Raw genomic sequence first — 20,130 nt, 5'->3', positions numbered from 1 at the left:
TGATGGCTTTACCATGTTGGAGACACACCAGATCCAATTAGCGTTTATTGACTGGAGAAGTGGATCTTATAATTGGGAATCTTGAAGAATGGGCTTTTTGAATATCTGTAAGCCAATTTCAAAAAGTTCAACTGCCAAGAGAATTGACAAGGTTTTCTTGATTATGTTTCCATCCCTTTGATTTTAAAAAAAAATGATGGCTGGATGACAGCTTTCAGACGCTCCTTGGGTGCTGAGCACTGTGCCTTACGCTCTGTGCCTCAGCATTATTTTTATAATCTTGTCCCCTGCATTACATGTTTTTTATAGGCTTTCCTGAAAAAAACATTTTTATCGCTGACCTTTTTATGCCAAAGGTTTTCAGCTGTGATGTTCCTGGCGCCTTGGTGCGTGTCCGCCGCAGCGACACGAGTCCCTGTGTCCTCCCGCCCCCAGCAGGGCACTGACACCCAGGAGGACACGGCTGACAACAGAGATACCAGGCTCTTTCTCTCCGCGGCAGTTACGTTTGGGGGACATGATTTGACAGGTGGTATATCTGGATCCCTGTAATAATGAGCCATGTATAATGAGGCTCCTATTGTTTCTCTTTCTGTTCCTCTTTGCTCTTAATGAGACTCTGAAGCTTTCACGGGGGCTCTAATCCAATCAGAGAGGACCAGCGTTTTCCGGGGCTGACACACCTCATTACCATTTGAGAATATGTCTTCTGTTTATTGCTAGAAAACCGCTATGGATTCTCTGTTTTATGCAGCCGTCATTTTTTGCTTCTTTAATCCATTAATGACCGTTGACCAGTTAGTCTTACTTAAAAATGGCTTTAAATGTTTTTATCTGGCTTTTGTACTACATATTTGTTTTGATTTGCTTTTGTGAAAATGAAAGGTCTTTGAGTAACACAGTTTCCACTTGGCTGGTTGTATTTTTGTTCAGGATTTCAGTTTCCGGGGAGACCGTACACTGGCATGCTCATGCGGTCTTCCTGAGAGGAAACTTTCCCTGGTTGGTACTTCTCAGAAACATCTGTTTTGAAATACCTATGAAGTAGTCCTCACTTCAGGGGCTTCCGAACGTATCCTCAAAATCGAAAGCCCTGCCTCGAATCCCCTGGTTATAAATACCACCCCTGACGGTGAGAGCTGCAAAAAGGATACTGACCAAACTTCTGAAAACCCTCTTGAGATCATGGATTTCCGGATTTCTTCTCCTGGTTTGGAGAAAGGGGTGCTTGCCGAGGAGGTCACCTCGAGTCAGTATTTCTATACCGTCCTGCACCTTTCCCTCCCCAGCCCCAATCTTGGGTAACATTGGCTGTGCCTGTCCTCTTTCAGGAATTCTGAAGTTTCACGAACACTACCTGGGTGACAGCACGATGGAAAGTGCCGGGGACTTCCAGGCCGGTGGCAGTGCAGCCCTCCCAGCAGCCACCAGCTCGGCCCTGGAGCAGCACATCGCCAGCGTGCGGGAAGCGCTGGGGGTGGAGTCCTACTACTCCAGGCAAGTGGCCCGCTGTTCCAGATCCCAGCCACAGGCACAGTCTCTGGGGTTTCAGCTATGTTTTTTTTGTTGTTGTTGTTAATGTCCTACTGGAGATCTTTTGGAATGCACTTTTGTGCTTAGTCTATTCACAGTTGCTGCAGCAGAAGGAAATGTGTCTCTGGAGTGCAAACCCTTAGCCGGCCGTGTTTATTCTTCTCGGTAGTTTCCCTTCAGACGGGGAAGGGCCTCACCCGAAATGCCTGTTTCTAAGGAGGTTGCTAGAGTGTTTAAGCACAAACATGACTTTGAACCTAACATACCACCTAATTAAAACAAAAATGAGTTTTTGGTTATATGCAGATTCATAATGAGTTTGTACTGTAGCTGAATGCTTGTTTGAGAGGGTAAGTTAGCACCGGGGACAGGGTCTGTGCTGGATCTGTGCTCTGGGGGCTGAGGTGGAGGAAACTGAGTTCCCAATGTCAGGAATAGGGAAGAGGAGTGCCTTTTGCAAAGACTGTAAAAGTTAGACACTTATGGAAACATTTGGTCATGATTGTCCGTTTTACATGCGGAGAATCAGTCCACAAGCCCCCTGCTTCTGGGGAGAATCAAACGAAGGGGGTGCCTTGAAGCTGGTCGCAGCCAGATTCCCTGGCATTCCAGTCCACCATCCTGACACGAACAGGCGCTGAGAAGGTGTTCGTGTCAGAGAATCTGCGGTGATGCTGCTGCCGGGCCCCTCGGGTGTCTGCTTGTCTCTTGAATGATTTCATTTGTAATCAGAAACATTCTAAGATCCCACTGTGGTTTCTTTAGAGATGCTTATCTCAGGCTCCTAGGTGGGTGGTGGTCATTACCAGCAGCTAGATTGGCCTTTGGAGTGCTTAAGAAGTTGGGGACAAGTTCTTAGATGAAGAACAACCATTGCATAATGTAATAATGTCAAGCCTGGAAGGGACCGTAGCGGTCGCGCGTCCAACTCCGTCGTGTAGCGGAAGCCAGCACCGAGTCGGCCTTGCTGACAGCTGAATCGGTGTCAGAGCCAAGATCAGCACCCTCGAGCTCTCACCCAGACTCCCAGGCCAGTGCTCGTTTTGTTTTTAATTATCAAAATTAATACCGTATTTTGAGAAAATAACTGAAGCATGTAAGAATGTCATCTCTAGCTTCTGCTTGTATGAAGTCTGCACAGGCGTCAGCCACGTGCATGCACTGTTGTCTTCCTCCTTCTGTGACTGCGGTACGTCCTGGAGCATCCCCACCCTGAGCTCTGGGTGATGACAGTTTACGATAGAAATCCCAAGGGCTTGGAAGCTGGGCTACTCCCTGAGACTTAATTGATCATAAACTAGGTCAGGCCGAGGGGTATACAAAGCTGCTCTAGCAGCAAAGCTGCTCTGTCTGCTCTAGCAGACAGAAAGACATTTAGGGCAGTCTGACTAAATGGCAGTCTGACCGAAGGCATTGCATATCCCAAGCAAGCATCACAGTGGCCGGCCAGCAGTGGAAATGCACCCAGGAAAGGAGAGTTAGCGGGCGGACTCGGCAGTGCCCCTCTCTGACTCTGGCAGAAGGGAAGGGAATCTTGGCTAAGGAACTCGAAGGCATGTCGGAAGGCTGCTCCCGTGGCGCACTCGCAGCCGCTGTGCTCTCGTACCCTTCCCACCTGTCCTCCCTGCCACAAAGGTCTGCGTGCCTGCCAGCAGCTAAGTCCACTTGAGATCAGGGCTGGAGTGGTGAGTGAGACGGGCATGGCTCTCGCTCTCAGGCAACCAAATGATAATAAACAAGAGAACATATAAAATCTCTTAAGTAAAATTGTCACAAGAGCTTAAATGAAAATGCAGGGTGTAATGAAAATGTGTAAGTGGGAGAGGGAAACCCATACAGGAAGTCGAGGAAGCTCCCTGGAGGAGGGGACGGGTGAGCTGAGCTCAGAAGCAGGATGAGAGATGAGCTGGACGAAGGCCACCCCTGGCAGTGCACGCCGAGGCCTTCGGTAGCTCTCGGTGGAGAAGACCTCGCAGGTTGTCCTGGTGCCGCCTCTTGTTCGGGTCCCATGCTTCTTGTGACACTTTCTGATTGTCATTTGGGCTCTTGTGAATCTGCTAGCAGATAGAAAATGTACATTGTTAACCGACATTCTGATCTGTGCAACTCTGTAAGCTTTGTCTGTAAGCTTCTCAGGGCTCCTGAGAAGCAAGGTGCCTTTGAGCACATCAACAGCAGATTTCCAGACTTGCGAGACCACAGTCCAGGCTTAACCTGAGATGAGGTCCTGAAGGGACCTGGTGTTCAGCACCTGCTGTCTGAGCCTTTGCACGTGCAAAGGTAGTTTCTGTGTGCTATTTTCCCAGCTCAGATCAAGCCAGTCATTGATAGGGCTCAGCCTGTGTGAAACTACAGATTCCACTTGACCCCAATTTTCTTGGATTTAGATTAAAATTCATCCTAAGAAGGAAGGGAGTTACCCTTTTACTCTTCCCAGTGCCCCTCCTAAGGAGTTCTTTTATATGATACAGAAGGGTGAGCAGTTTTGCTCCAGGTGCCTTCTGAATCGGAAAAAAAGGCTTTTGGGATCTAGTTCAGCTCTTTATCAGTGGCAGGGGGAGGGAAAGGACTGTAGCTTGAATTATATCCCACGATTAATCTCTCCCCCTCTGCCCTGACCAGAAAGCTAACAAGTTCGGACGAGTCCTTAGTTAGGGGCTCTAGGGTGTTGGGTGCTTGATGCCCAGCATGACCTCACTGGGCTGCCTTCAGTGGCGCGATCGCCAGTCTGGACCGCCAGAAATAAGGGCTTTTCTGTTGTTTGGACTGGTCTTTTAGAAATGTGCTTGTACTTTGTGAGCTTAAACTCGAGTTCTTGATCTGTGATATTAACATTGATACAGTGGCGTGGTTTGCATTTACTAGAATGCAGTTTTTGTGAGACTGTTTTCTTCCTCATTTCACAAAAGCAATAAGATAATTTCAGTGACAGATAAATTATTTTTCATCTATAAAATTAGTAAATATTTTTAAGCCATAATGCTCATAGATAGTGAGGATGCAGTCTCATACCCTAGGGATATAAATTGGTTTAGCCTTTCCAAGAATAATTTACCAGTTCATGCCTTAAAATGTTCATGCCTTTTGACCCCAAAATTCTCATTTTAGAAATGGAGTAAAGATATATACATAGGAATATTTATAATAGGTCTATATCTTATATAAAAAATAAAAAACAACTTAAATGTCTACAGTAATTGGATCAAATTAATATATATCTATCTAGTATAATACTATGTTGCAGTTAAAATTATGTTTACAGATAATTTTAAATCACATAGCCAGATGTTTGTGGCAAAATATTAAATGAAAAATATAATATAGAATTATCAAAACTATAGGAGTCACCACCTCACACCCATCAGGATAGCCACTATCAAAAACCCAGAAAATAACAAGCATCAGTAAGGTGTGGAGAAGTTAGAACTCATGTGCACTGTTGATGGGAATGTGAGATGCTGTAGCCAGTATGGGTAACGGGATGGAAGAGTTTTGTTGTTGTCTTTTACTACAATAAAAAAAAGTATAAAAATACATTTTGCATCCAACCCCTTCTGTCTCCACTGCCGCAAGTGCGGCGGAGACCCCACCGTCTCGGCCCCGAACCGGAGCCGCTGCTGCCGTCTGACCTCTCTGCCCCTCTCCCTCTCATGTGCTTCCCATCCCCTTCGGCCAGAGTGACCTTTCAGAGGTGGATTTGGGACTGTATTTCTGTGTTCTCATCACAGAGTCCCCAAACACACTTCTCCCTTCCAAGGCAGTGATGGCCTTTAGAAGCCCGCTCACATTCTGTCCCTAGCCACGGAACGGCACTTGTAGTCCCTCTTCAGCTTGACGTCTCCCTGAGCTCCACCCCAGTTCGCCCAGCCTCCCTCCACTGCCTCGGGTACCCCAGGGCTTTCCCCACCCTGAAGTTCTGCACAGGTCCTTCCTTCTCTCTGCAGAGTTCTGCCCGCCACTTCTGGTGTGGCTTCTTCCCTCTCATCCTTCAAATTCCTGCCTGAAATGACTCCTCAGAAAGGTCTTCACTGTTGGCTTTTACACGTCTGCATACCCAGGCCCTAGGGCGGTCCTGCGACATAGTAGTTGCTTAGTAAATGTTCGAGTGCACAACGACTGACTCTGAGTGAATGAAGTGCTTCTCCCTTCTGTCCAGAATTGTGCTCTTTTTCCGTAGACCATCTAGTCACCCTCTAGAGCCCTGGTCAAATCTCACACTCTTTCCATCAGGACACCCAGATCACTGAAAATCCAAATCAGATTTTTGCGCCCTTCTGTGGCGTCTAATGATAGCACTCATCGTGCTCTTCATTGTTTATGATCACCTGGCTTGTGTGTCTTCCCAAGCAGGTGGTGATGGCGTGGAAAGCAGGTGCTGTGTCTTCTCCCCTCTGAATTCTCTCTGCCTAACACGGTGCCTGGCCACAGTGAGAGATCAGGACTTCTGAAATTCAGTCGCCAGAAGATGCACTGTGCACAGACTCTGTTCATGCTGGGCCAGTTTGCTGGTTCTTTTTCCAGGGGATGTAAAATACGCGGTGCCCCTGGAAATTGAATCTCCATGCCTTGGAGAACACCGTCATCTAATTATCCACAGCCTGGCCGCGGTGTCCTTGTTAATCTGCAGACCGTGTTTGCTCTCCCTGATAGCGTTTCACTGCTGAGAGGAAGTACCGTGTTACAAAGGAGTTTCTGAAAATGCATTCGGAATAAAAGAACTGCTTTTATTAAGTGTTTAATAAGAACTTCCCGTCCCTTCCTCCCGGATCAAAAGAGGCGTAGATTGAAACCACTGTATAGAACACAAGCCTCCCAGAGGGGAGATGTTATGAATTTCAAAACACATCTTCAGTTTTTAATCCTGACATTTAACCAGGGTCTTGCTGCGTCCTGGGCACCCGGGACCCTGCAGCCGTGCGGGGATGCTAGGCTGACTGGTCAGCACACTGCGAGGGCTGTGTTCAGTAGCAGGTCAGGTCTGGAAGGAGTACTCCCAAGGGGGCTCAAACAGGTTACAGTCATAGGCTACCTTTATAATAGGGTAAATATTCCTCTACTATAAATGAATATTAAACCTCAATAAACTGTAACTCTTGTATTTTCCTTTTGATGATTTCTATATTTCTGAATTTTCTACAGTGAAAGTTATTTTTAAAATCAAATGTGTTTTCTTATTTCAAAACACTGATTAGTTTAGATTGTACCACTTCCTAAATGCTGGTGATTCCACTTGCTCCAGACTGGTGACCAGTGGCCACTGTTGACAAGTCCGACGATGCAAAGTGGTGGAGGAGCAGTGGGTCCACGAGATGTCTTATCTGTGGGAGGGGAGGGAGTGAATCGGCACAGCCACATCAGAAGACAGCTGGGCAATACCTTCGAAGCTGAGTATTCACATGCCCTTTGATCCAGGTTTTCACCTTAGGTGTACCATCCCTGAGAGGCTGTAGTGCACGAGCTAGAATGCTCCAAGCGGCGCTGTGAATAACAGCAAAGCCCTGGGAATGCCCGTGTGCCACCAGTGAGAGAGCGGAGGAGTGCGCGGTGGGGTAGTCCCTGAGTGGGGGTGGGGTAGTCCCTGAGTGGGCGATCAGACAGCAGGCAAACAGAGACAGCCTAAAAGATATGGTGGCTAAACCTTAGAAATATAATGTTAAGTGAGAAAAGTAGGCCCCCAAGCACTACCTATAGCATGGCATCCTTTCAACAGAGCTAGAAGAACCAAACTAGAAATGTGTTTTAGGACTGGAGCTGGGTGCAGGGAAGCCTGTGTAGAAGGGACAGGCGGGCAGTGATGGCCGTGGGGCCTGGCCGGGGCTTGCTGTGAGCGAGGTGGGCGGGAGGAGGGCTTCGTGGACGTTGGTGAATAATCTTGTATGTTGTTCTTCAGCTTTTGTTTTGGATGGTGGTTTTATACGCTTTTGTTCCATTATTAAATTTACTAAATAAGTAAAGGAAAGCAAGCCATGCATGGATCAAATGATGAAGAGGTGTCATGAACCAAAGACCATAATTCATCCAATCCCAGAGAGATTCCACCACCACCCCCCAAAAAAGAAGGAAAAAAAAGGCAGGGTTTTTTTTTAAAAAGATGAATTATAGAAGCAAGACTGCAAGTGGGACACATTTGATCATAGTAATGGACAATTGGTAGGCTGATTTAAATTATTTATATCTGTTCTTCTAAGCAAGCACCCACGCGCTGGTCATTGCTGCATCATTGGCTTGTTTTAAGTGACAGCGGGTCTTTGAAAGCTTAAAACCATCTTTCTGATATTTTCTAATTCTGGCTTTTTGCTCCTCAAATTTATCTTCCCAATTAATCCAAACTAATAAGGTTTAATTTTACAAATCAAATATTTGTCTTACTCCAAATCCTTTTCAGAATTCAGTGGAGGAAAATGAGGTATAATGTTTTGGGGCATTTATTTTGTCCCTTAAAACAAAGGGTTTGATTTCATTCTAAATGAGGGGGCTACTTGTTTGAAAATATTTTACGAGCATGTAGTCAGTCTGTGCCAGAGCGGGTGCTGAGCCTGGAGACATATGCATGAATAATGGCTGGAATGCTTGGCCTCACAGTAGCTCACAGTGTGGGACCATCCACAAATGTGTAAATTATTAATTCGCCATGTGCGAAATGTTTTGGTAAAGGCCTAAACAAAGAAGACCGTGCCTTGCTTTGGCTGGTGGGGAGGGAGTCAGCGGTTCAAGAGGCTTCTAGGGAGGTGGTATTTGAGCTGGGCCCTGAGGAGCGAGGGGAGAACGTCATCGCAGGCAGAGGAGGTCCTCACTGGGCAAGGGATGGAGGAAAGGAAGGGCCCGGGGCCCACAGGGAATGGATAGTGATGTCCAGAGGAGGATGGTCTGTCTTCTGTGGCTCTTACGTGATCCGAAGTCTTGGGTGGGTTTGCCTGACCGAGTCTCTCGTGTACTGCCCTCTTGGGACATGACTGGGCTCCAGAAGGCAGGCCTTACCTGTGAGGCGGCTCACCCAGGATCAGCCCTGTGTTTGTGGGGGGAAGAGATGATGGCAGGTTAGGGATTAGAGCACTGAAGAGAAACAACTGTACAAATGCATGGAATACACTGTAGACTCTGGTCTTAGGCCTCTGATTCCCAAATTTGGATTCCTTCCAAAAAGCTGAGTATAAAATCAGTTCAGAAGGCTTTGGTAAGCTTCCTGGTGTAAGTCAGCAGCTTAGCAAGAAGGGGAAGTGTAGGTGTTCTTCCTGTGTGACCTCTGAAATAGCCTCAATTGAATCCCCACTTATATTTCTTCATGAACTTTGTTTTAAAAGCAGAGTTCTTCAAATACTAGATGCAAGTTTTCCTATTTATACGTGGGAGAATCAGCCTCAAGACAAGAAGCAGAGAACAGTGATGCAGGGCAAACCCCTAGTGCCTGTCGTTCTGCAAGTGTGGGGGCCCGGGCTTCCCTGGGCCCAGGAGCCTACAGCTCTGCGCCTGGGCCGCGGGGCAGGGCCCAGTGCGGTAGGTGCCATGACAGCCTGGCAGGAGTGTGCTTGGACACTGACATTTCTTGTCTTCTCTCTGGTCCCAGATCCTTTGTTCTTGGTCCCAAAGCTTGAAATGGCATTCCTGTTGGGAAAGGGTTAAAGGGAAGAAAGGATGGGGCAGACCCACTGACCAATCTAGACCCTCAGTGCTTTCCTTTCAGTTTCACCTCCACCGTTGGCTGGCTGGTGCCACAGCCAATTTTGTAAACATTCTTTGAACTAATCAAATTTCAATATCCCTGACTTCGTGTATCCTGCCCTTTGCTCCAGTGAAATTCCCTGGCCTTTTCTTTCTGATTGATTCTGTGCAGCTTTATCTAACAATCAATATTTAAGACATTTACTATGTAACTCTTGACTTATCTTGCTTTGGGAAAAGAAGCCCAGGACAGCCACCAAGTTCCTCTTTGAACTGGCTAAAATGGGCATTGTTTTTCATCTCGGTTGTACACTTAGGATTTGAGAACAGAGGTAAGGAGGCTTGTTCGGGTGCTGCCCTGGAAGGAGCACACTAACTGTGCCGGACCACAGCTCACACCAAGCTAGTCTGCTAGTTGGGTTTTCCTCCAGTAATGCCGTGCAGCACCTCAAAATTTCAGACTTACAGCCACAGACATGTATTTCTTGCTCTAGGTCTGCAGTTCAGTTGGGGTTCTGCTTTAGGCTGCCTTTGGGGTTCAGGTCCCTGTGTCTTGTCTTTCTGTGACTGGCAGTGATCAAACAAGATTCTTTGCATAGCGAAAGTTAAGATCACAGGAGACCAAGAGAAACAATCAGGCACATTTAAAGCCCTGCTCACCTCTTGGCCTTCCACGTTGCATTGGTTAAAGCAATGGAACTACCTCTACATTGCTAAATTTTAGCCTATCAGGCTGAACATCAGTGGGGTGGAAAATATGTCTCTGTCATGAGTGAATACGTGCCGAACAGTGAGGCCGTGCCCCACTCTCCCCACCTGTGGAGACCTGGAGAGAGAGGAAGGTGGTCCTCGTGCAGGCTGCATGCTCTGTTTCCCCAGCATCTGATGGTGTTTTCCGCCTGCATCTCCCTCCCCTGGACACAGCACAAGCGTGGGGGGCTCTGCAAGCATGCCTCTGTCTCTTTGGATGGCTCCCCTCTTCCTCTTGCTCCAGAGCCGTGGGCATCCGCCCTCATTCACGCTCGTCATTGGACTTTCCCTTGGACGCGTAACCTTCATCAGGGGAACAGGCCTGCGCCACCGGCCCAGCGTCTCACTTGATGTCCAGGCTTGGCCCCCGCCCTGTATAAAAACAGCTGCCCTGGAGTTTACCTCAAGCTCAGCACGTCCAAAATCAAACCTTTTCTCAGCTCCCCAGTCTGGCATACTTTTATTCCCAATTTTTCCCATGTATTTTAAAGCCTCCATCTTTTCTACCTAAGTTCCTTAGGTTTGAGGCCTTTGAATCATTTGTCCTGAAGTTTCCCTTTCTTTTATTGCTGCTTAGCCAATTCCTAAACTCCCTTTGATCTTACCCACTTGCCCCCCACTTCTCTCTTACACGAACATGCCCTCACGATCAGCCTGGCCTTCCTGCCTGTGCCTCCTCCGCCCTCAGTGCTCTGGCTGCAGCCTGCAGAGTTCACCAAGAGCTCCAGTGTTGTCTGTGCGCTCCCGCACACCCCGCGGCCCACAGAGAATGACGGTGGCCGGGGAGGGCCTGGAGAAAAGGTTGGTCCCCGGGCCCCATTGTTCCACACAGCCTGTCCCACTCCACCTCCCAGTGTCAGCCCTCTGTCCCAGTAGGGGCCGGGCTTCTCCCCTGCCGTCTGCACACCGTGCACAGTCCCGTGAGTGTGCGTCCTGTGTGAGCTCCCCTGGAGGTCTGTCCTCAGGGGTTAGAAGCCAAGGCGGGGAAAGTAGGGAGGAAACTGGATGAGGTCGAGGGTGCCCGCTGTGGAGCTGACCACCATGCTCCTCTCCTTTTCCTCCCACCAGCCAGGATTTAGAAAGTTTGGACACAAAGAACATAGAACGCTGATGTACTTGCTGGTTAACTAGATTTAAACCATGTAAATCGTCCCAGTCCTAGGGATGATGTCCCTGAATGCCACGTGCTCAGATCTTTGCATTACCTCAGGGGCCCCTGGTGAGCGTTGACTGGACGAGCGGGCAGTGGGTGATGGGAAAGAGCGGGAGAACAAACTGCTGGGAGGACACCCGAACATACAATGTCACATCGTTCATGTATGGTCAGCGTGTCCTCATCTATGTAGCAAAGCGTGACGCTGTGAGAACATGTGTGTCACAGTTCTTGCTCCAGCCTTTTCCTTCCCACTGCCACCTCTGTGCAGTGTCAGGAGAGCCCAGTGTTATCCTGGGAGCTCAAAGAGGTAGACTTAATCTGGGTCAGGCAGGCAGTGCAGACCTTGCTTGAACTAACGCCGACTTCACAAAACTTGACGACTGCCTAGGCCAGCACATGAAAGTCTTCTGTTTCCCATTAACACATCAAACTCGCTAAGGTTTTAAAAGTAATGAGATATTCTTTCCTGGCTTTTGATAGACTTATGCTAATGCATTGAGGAGTCACTGCTAATAAGCAGGGAGAGGCAGAATTGATTTAAGGATCTGTCACTTCAGAAAATACTGTCTGATGGAGACAAAGTTATCATCGTAAACGTGTCTTTTTCTTTATTCTTGTGTGTGCTGCTCGTCTCCCTGCTAATTGGAAACATCAGGAAATAACACTTCACTTTCTGGCAGCCCTCATCAAAGCCTCCTGCTTTTAGGAAAGACTGAGCACCTTCCTGTCGCAGGAGTTGGCCCACAGTTGTCCCACACTGTTCCCCTCCGCTGCCTCGGCGCCGGGGCTTCCCTGGAGCGCAGCGCTGACAGGCGCTGGCTCATTCTCTGCCTCCTCGCCTCCCTCTAGGGGGGTCAAGCACACCTAAAACCAGAAGCCAGCCTGGGGTACATGAACATGCACACTTGCTACTTTAAACCGATGAGGTTGAAATTGGATGTCACAGATTGATTGTCACCTCCAGGGTGGAGACAGCCTTTCCCGTGGAGACTGAGTGGAAAGACTGACTGACGCACAGCATCGATTTCCTTTCCTCCAGCTGCCCCCTGCGAGCCATCTCTTCCTTCCACTTGTTGCTTAATGATGCTGTGGGCGCCGTGTCCCTGGAGAGAACTTAGGAAATCTCTTTGGGGTTGCTTTTTTTTTAAGCTATTTGTTAAGTCTGGGTAGTTTTGCTGCTATGGGTTCCCATCGTTTTCTTCTATCTCAGCACCTGAGTGTTTCCTTTTGGCCGCCTCCAATCGTAGCACTAGTCACCGTGCGCAGTTTGTTGTGAAGCGTCTGCCTCTCCCGCTGGACCAGTGGCCTGCCGAGGGCAGGAGCTGGGTCTGTCTGACTTAGCGTCAGTGCAGCACTCGGAATGCAGTCCGTGCCCAGGGGGTGGTCTTTGAGTGGCTAGTGAAGTGGCCCTCTGGCCCCGTATGAAGACTGTTTATTCATAATTATGTTAAAGCTCATAATTATGTTATGAAGCCAGGTAAGTTTCTGATCAATGCTAGCACTGGCCTGGCTATGTACAAGAAAAAGGCTATCTTAAAGAAAGACACAGAATGAGCAAGCTGGGCTAACACCAGGCTGAAATGGAAAAGAGCAAGAGGAGTGTGTGTGTGTGTGTGTGTGTGTGCACGTGCATGTATGCACACACACGGACTGCCTTTCAGTCGAGCATAAGCTGAAGCTTTGTTGTAGTTTTCTTCTTCGCTGCTTTCTCCGACTTTGGTTTGATGTTGAGTTTTAAGGCCCCCAGGTAAAAGCTCGACATAGTTTATCATGAGTAAGGATTTAAGAGTATGGTATTTTTGAATGTTGGGAATGGCTAAGTTTAAAAGAGATAGAGAAGTATAGTTGGAAGAAAATTACAAGGAGAAAAACAGATATTTGTCTGACTTTAACAATGAGTCAAACAGGCAACACAGTCCAGATTCTGTAAAATGAGTCATTTCCATTTCCCACGGTAGAGGATCTCTCAGTAGGTACAACTTGATTTCATCGTGTTCCACTAAATAATATTCATAAACCAAGATGGATAAGATGCCTTGCTGGGTGCTCTATTGTGCTCGTGTTTCACCTCTGACTCCCTCTTAGAACCTCCCAGATTCCTTCTCTTTGGACAAGGAGGGGAGACGTGGCGTCTGTGGCCATCTCCAGTGTGTTGGACACAGGTGCACAGTCACCACAAGTGTGTGATACCCTCTGGGCGGGGGTCATGGTCCCCACATTACACAGCAGGGAGCTGAAACTCAGGCCAGTCAGAGAGTTGTCAGGGGTTTGCAGCTCGCTAGGTGGTGGGACTGCAATTCCGAGGCAGACTTTAGCGAGGGCTTCTCCAAAACAGCGCCGGCACGCCTCCCAGGCTCTGCGTTTTGTTCGAGGATGAGAAAGAGACCAGACAGACAGAAGATGACTCACTCCCTGCCTTTCCAGACTTTTGGTGTTCCTTTGGAGATTTTAGTCGACTTTTCTCCTCCCCTTCTGGAAACTTCCAGTGAGTTTCCAAGTACTGGGTATTCTCCACTGGCCTCAGCAGTAAAATGGAAGAAAGAAAAATGTAGAAAAATATACAAGATGAAAAAGTAGAGAAACATTCTGTCACAGTGTCGTCTAACACATCATTTAAACAATCTGAGTATAGTAAATTTGAGAGCAAGGAGAATGGTTTCTCATTGAGAAATAAAAATCCTTTGGCTCGAAGAATATTTTCAAAGAATAAATTCTTCATTACCCTAGATAGTTCTTGAAATGAAAATAGTTCGTATCAAGCCATATCATGAAAGACATAATTCAGCAGTCCTCGAGAATTTACCTATTTTCCATTCAGACATTAAAGTGATCGTTTAATCTTACATACAATTCCCTGAACTCTCCCTAAATAATTGCTTTGGTGATTTTAGCTCAACCTTGAAACAGACTCAGATCTGTTGTATATTTGACTTCTTTGAAAGAGAGAAGCACTTTTGAAGAAAGAGAGACTTCAGAGGTTTAAACCCTTTGCCCGTGGGGACTAGAAAAGAAGAGCAGTGAAGTGCATGAAAGCAGAGTGAGGTGAGAGGCATCAGCTCTAATAATAATAATAATACCACCTGCTAGGTACGCGGCACTTCGAGCAAGGTCTGCCAGGCATCTTCGCATGCAGTACCTCCCTTGAATCTTTGCAGTAGGCCTTTGAGATAGGCGGCACGACTATTAGGATCCCTCTCTTGGAGACAAGGAAATTGAGCTGCAAAGACTGACCTGTCCAAGGTCACGCAGCTAAAGAATACAGCAGAACTTGAACCCAGGCCTCCAGGCTCCAAGCTGCTGCTCCTTCTGTCAAGCCATTTGTCTCTCTTAAGAGGCAAGTATTTACAGTGGATAAACTCTTGTTAGATTTGGCAAAGCTCACGCAAAATTTTTTATTATAATGGAGCTTTTCCTACATTTGAGACATGTGGGTGTTGCCTCAGGATTGTAATGGTATTTATAGAATGGAATTTGAGCTGTAATAATGCAGTTCTGAATTGTTTTCTGTGTAACACTAAGCTTTCAGGTAAGCTAAATGTGAGTCAATAGTATGAATAAACTGTTCTACTTCTACATAGCTTGGGCATTTGAGATCCATGGACAATCTGAACCTGTTTAAATCAAAGTGGGATAGGAAGAAGGTAGAAAAGAAGAAATAAAGATGTCACTTAGTGTGATGCTACTCTTAAAACAACAGCTAGAAGTGTTTGGAATGAGTAAGTATGGACAACTTTAGAAGCATTTTTCCAAGGAAGTTACCCTTGTGTCCAAAGAGAGTTTAAATCTTCTATCTGTTCATTCTTTTTTTTTTTAATTTATTCATTCAGCAGCTATTTGCTGAGTATCCCCCAAAATGCCAGTCACTTGGTGGGCCCCCCAAATTTAGAGAAAAGACACATTCCCTGTCCTTGAGGAGCTTACAGACCAGCAGGATTGTGGGGGTCTGAACAGGGACACGCAGAAGCACAGTTTCACGAAGGCCTGGCATTCATCTTATGATGGACACCAAGTTTACCTGCCCCCCAAATTTTCAAATCTTTTATTTTCTTGTAGTTGGAATTTTCAATATTTCATATTACAAGCGATACTGCAGTGTAATTTCTGAGAAACCTAATTATTGAGACATCATTCACTCAGTCAGCAAACGTTTGTCGAACACATGCTATGTACCTGTCCTTCCGCTGGGTACTGAGGCTGCAGAGATAAAATCAATAGATTTCCTGCCATAAGGTGCTTTCAGTTTAATAGATAAGTGATAAACAAATACACCTAGTCTGAACTCTGCCACTTACTAGTTGTGTGACTTTGACAAGCAGTTTAATTTCACAGATATTTTTGCCAATAAAATGCCTGGAAAGCAGGACAGAGCTGGGCACTTGGTGGCCTTCATGCAGTTGCCATTGTCTGCTCCTGTGAGAGAAACAAACAGGTCGGAGGGGCCGCTTCCGCCTCGGGAGGGCTCAGTTGGAGAGACTTCCTGGAGGCGTAAGGACGGTTCTGTGGGTTTGGCCAGGCCAACAAGGCAGCACGAACGCCAGGTGGAGGGCGCAGCACCAAGTGCGTGGGAGGGATAGCTGCCACCCTCCGGGAGAGCAGGGAGGGCAGCCCAGTCGGAACATAGAACGCAGGGGAACTTTGGCCTAAACGCTCGTCAGGACAGGGCGGAGGGGTGCAGAGGGGCCAGATGCCGTGTGTGGCCGGAGGGCGGGTGCTGTCCTACAGCCAGGGGCGGGAGGTCTGCCTCTGAGAAAGGGCTCATGGTCCCAAGTGTCCACTGAGAACTCAAGGTCATTTTGACCTGTTGTCTCTGAGGCTTTTGGGTGAAATAGTCTACGTGGCTGGTTATTTTAGGGGGGGAAAACCATTTTAAAAACCTGCTGCACAGTTAAAAGTTGTGTTGAGCATCTGCCTCCAAGCAAGAAATACCAGGGGAAAGGCTCGCTCTCTAGTTCTAGAGAAAACTAAAAAAACTAACATTCTGTTTTGGTCCAACAAATGCTGTAAGAGTAAGTCAAGTATAAAATATGTACATTTCCTAGTAACGTCTTTGATTGTTTTGGCAGAAGTTACCCATTCAGGATAAATGTTCGGGGGGACAGGAGAGGTTTTGGCTCTGTGCGGACCGGACCACGGGGCCTTCCCTTTAAACCCGTGCGCACAGCCAGAGTGTCTGCAGTCTGAAATGGTGTCAGGCTCTCTCTTTACCACATTTTCTTTTAGAAAACTTTTGTCACAGTGACAGTAACAGTGGATAAAAAGGGAAAGGATGACAAGAAGAGGCCTCCCTTTTCTGAAGAGCAGACCAGGCTCTGGCGCGTTAGCTGTCTTCAAACATGGCAGCCGCAGAGCTGTCAAAGGAGTGTGCGGGCCCCCACTTTAACCATGGGAAAAAGAAAGAAAACAAAGCCAAACGTGTTTTTTAAAATGGTTTAGGCTTTACAGGTTGTTTTCTTAAATGAAAAATGATCACAGTTAGCATGCCTGACCCCTGTTGCTCGATCTTTTTATGAAGAAGAAGAATCTTATTATGGAAGGAATGTCAGCTTGCTTAGGTTCAAGATGCTCAGTGGCCTTGGAGCGTTCGCTGAGTCAGTGGAGAGAGAATTGAGGGCTAGGTGTGTAGACCGTGAACTGTGGCCGAGGACCCGGTACTTTCCTCGGCATCCGTGGGTTTTCACTTCCTTCTTTGGAAGAATCTCGTCTTGGTGGGGAGTGTAATTACCCTCGCATGTGCCACTTCGGGAAGAGAACGTGTGTCCGTAATCACTGGAAGGAAATACCCCAGCATGGCAAGCGCCGGCCCTGGCTAGCCTAATGAGGTTTAGCAGCCGCTGCCAAGGCGCTGTGCGAGGGGGCGGCCTGGCTGGAGTACCGGAGGCATTGTTGGTTTCTGGATGAAACAGGGGAAACCACACGTTTCTATGCATAATGAATCAAAATGATGCATCGGTGCACTGATAGTTCTCTTGTATGCATCTCCTGCTCATTCACTGTTTCCACTTGTTATTTTAGATTTCTAGAGAAAATCTCACTCATGTACTCTTAATACGTCGGTGTCCTTGCTCCTTGAGCACAGCGGTCGTGTTTGACAATAGCTACGGTAAAGCCACTTTGCAACCTCAGTTCCCAACATAGAGCCGATGTGGAAAGTATGAAGTTATTTGAGGAAGAGGTATAATTAGGCCTGTTTAACAATAAAATGTTGATTTTACATGATATTTTATAGTAGCAAAATACTTTTACTCTATGACTCATTTTACCCATTTTACAATCTAGAAAATAGATAAGAGCAGGTGGTATTATCTCTATTTTACAGTTCATGAAGCTAAGGTGAAGAAAAATTAGTGCCTTTCGCTTTATCATACAGCTCACCTGGCAGAATCCGACCAGAGATGTCATGCCAGTCCCCTCTGGGCCATGCTTCTGCCCAGCTCGGCCAGCCTGACTTCAGGGGCATTCTCCGTTATAAAATGTTTTGAGTTGTAAGTGGAGTCTGTTCTGATTTTAGAAATACTTTGTCTCACCTTCAACAAAATATCGGAAGAAGGACTACCGTTACAACTGATCCTGGAGCCCTTCTTTGTCCCGGGCACTTGACCGGGTGCTGTATTTATGCCGCTTCACGGCACACAGCTTCATGAGGCGGACGGCCTCGGCTCATCGGCCAGCTGAGGAGACTGAGGCATGGAGAGAGGCATAAACTGCCGGTAATTATCCAACTTGCAAGTGGCAGAACTCGAATTCAAACCCAGGTCAGTGCCCAATTCTGCCAAGCAGGGCTGACCCTGCATTGGATGCCCAGAAAAGAAAAGGTTATTATCTCCACAATACAGATGTTTTATTTATTTAAAGATCCAGCAAATATGTATGAATCTTAATTATTAGCAGTTACTAAAAGATGAAAAAAATCAAGTGCCAAAAAATACCCTAGAATACTAAAGAAGTGAAAGCTTGCTTCCTGCTTTCAGGATGTTACCTTCAACTTGAAGGCATGGCGGTAGCACAAATTGGCTTTAGAACATAAATAACATGGTCGTAAAACCACTCTTGGAAACATAGAATCAGAGAGGCTTGAAGTCAGAGGGGTTATTTAGAGCCTCTGTCCAAGCTTGAAGTCATCCTTTTCCCTCTGATTTGTGTGTCAGTGATACCGCCCGCTCCCCGAGACACCAAACCCACAAACACGGAGTCCCAGTGTATTCCTTCCACTCCTTCATCTCCGGCCTGCTGAGGAGCCTTGGGGACGACATTTAAAGTGATCATCAACAGTATCGCACCCCTCCCTCATCCACAGAAAAAGTAATAAGCCCACGTCGGCTCTTTTCCTATCCATCCCCAGCCCTGCCCATCGTGCTTCTCCTGGTTCACAGCCTGTGACCTCTGGGCTGAGAAAAGGGCACCAAACCAGAGCCTGGGACCCTCGTCTCTGTGTGACACAGGCAGCAAACTCTCTGCAGGCACAGGAGCCCTGCTCAGCCACAGCTCCCCGGAGACTCCCCTGGTGAAGGCTGCAAGGACTCATTTCTGCATGGGCCCCACTTCGGTTTCTCCTCTGCCTCCCCAAAGCCGCGTAGTCTTCTCTCCATCTCCTCACCTGCCAGGTTCACATGCCCCCTCTTTGCTTTTGCTCAAAGTGGTAACTTCATCCAGACACCTCCCCGCCACAGAGATGCGGTAAAAAGGACAGGGGACTGTGTGGCTTGTGTCGGTGGGGAGCTGGAGTGAACCGGAGTGTCCAGCGCTGGTGGGGCAGACAGGGCAAACACTGAAGCACACCGTGGCATGTTGTGCGGCGATGGACATTGCGGTGGCTCTGCTTCCAGTATGGCGAAACTAGCTCCTTCCAGGACCTGGTGACAGGGGTGGGGCGGGGAATGCCAACTGTCTGAAAGTCCTAGAGAGTAAACAGGAGCAAACAGGTGCTGGGGGCAAGGTGGGGATGGGGGTGAAAATGGAAGAAAGGAATGGCACAGAGTATGTGTCCCTTAGGCTACTAGCCTAAGGTCAGACCGCTGTCAGCAGCCACACTTGGCTTAAGACTCTGTTAGGAAACTATAACCTTTATGGTCTGAAGAGTCATATGACAGTCTTAAGGGCACCATAGCCCCTGGAAAGTGAGGGGACATGTATATGCTGGGGTGACAAGGCCCAGAGAATGGAAGACCCAAGTTTTGTATATGAACTTGGCTCAAATCTCTGCTCGACTCCTGAAGTGCAGATTCCTGGGACAGATTCTAGCTAAAGGTAGAAGAACTGAACTGGGATTCAAGATACAGAATACTCCAAAATCAATACCCTTTGGAGGAAAGGAATAGAATTCACATCATAACTTTTACAATGTTCTGGATACGTTGAAAAATTATTTGACGTATAAAATAACTAGGAAAATGTGACTCAATTTTCAGAAAAAAGACAGTAAACTGATACTAACCCTGAGGATGACTCAGATGTTGGAATTAGCAGACAGGGATTTCAAAACATTTATAACTATGTTCAATGAAGTATTCTCATAATGAATGAACATATAAAACAGAATAATATATAAATATATAAAATATATTATTAGTTATACTTTCAAATATATAATAAAATACAAGAATATAAAATATCACTCAGAGAACTAGAAACTTTAAAAATACAATAGAAATTCTAAAACTGAAAAATATAATATCTAAAATAAACATTTACTGGATGGGTTTAACCACAGAATAGAATTTCCAAAGGAAAGGGTGAACTTGAAGCTGGATCAAGTATCTAATCTTAAGAATGGAGAGTTTTACAAAGATTGGAAAAGAACAGGACAGAGCCTCACAGACCCGTGGGGCAACATCGAAAGATCTAATGTGCGTGTAATTAGAGATCAAGAAGAAAAGGAGGAAAAATGATGTAGGAAAAATATGTGCTGAAAAAATGGTCAAAACATCCCCAAATTTGGTGAGAGACATACATTTAAAAATTCAAGAATTTCAGAGAACCCCAAGCAAAATAAATAAGAAAAAAAGCCATGCCTTGACACAAAGTTTTATAAGACT

At 46.8% G+C, this 20,130-nt stretch overlaps 1 protein-coding gene across 3 annotated transcripts in view; it reads left to right on the top strand.

Annotated features, from left to right (window-relative positions):
• The window catches only part of TTC28 (tetratricopeptide repeat domain 28), a 558,547-nt gene that overhangs the window by 471,644 nt on the left and 66,773 nt on the right, over nt 1–20,130 (top strand). For all 3 annotated transcript variants that reach the window (XM_036014252.1, XM_036014251.1, XM_036014253.1), the window contains one exon: nt 1,332–1,497. In XM_036014252.1, coding sequence (XP_035870145.1) covers nt 1,332–1,497 — 166 coding nt within the window. The remainder of the gene's footprint in view (nt 1–1,331; nt 1,498–20,130) is intronic.

This window comes from Phyllostomus discolor, chromosome 13 (genome assembly GCF_004126475.2).
Source record: "Phyllostomus discolor isolate MPI-MPIP mPhyDis1 chromosome 13, mPhyDis1.pri.v3, whole genome shotgun sequence".
NCBI classification, from domain to species: Eukaryota; Metazoa; Chordata; class Mammalia; order Chiroptera; family Phyllostomidae; genus Phyllostomus; species Phyllostomus discolor.
Note: the sequence above shows the minus strand (reverse complement) of the source record. Positions and strands in the feature narration are given on the sequence as shown.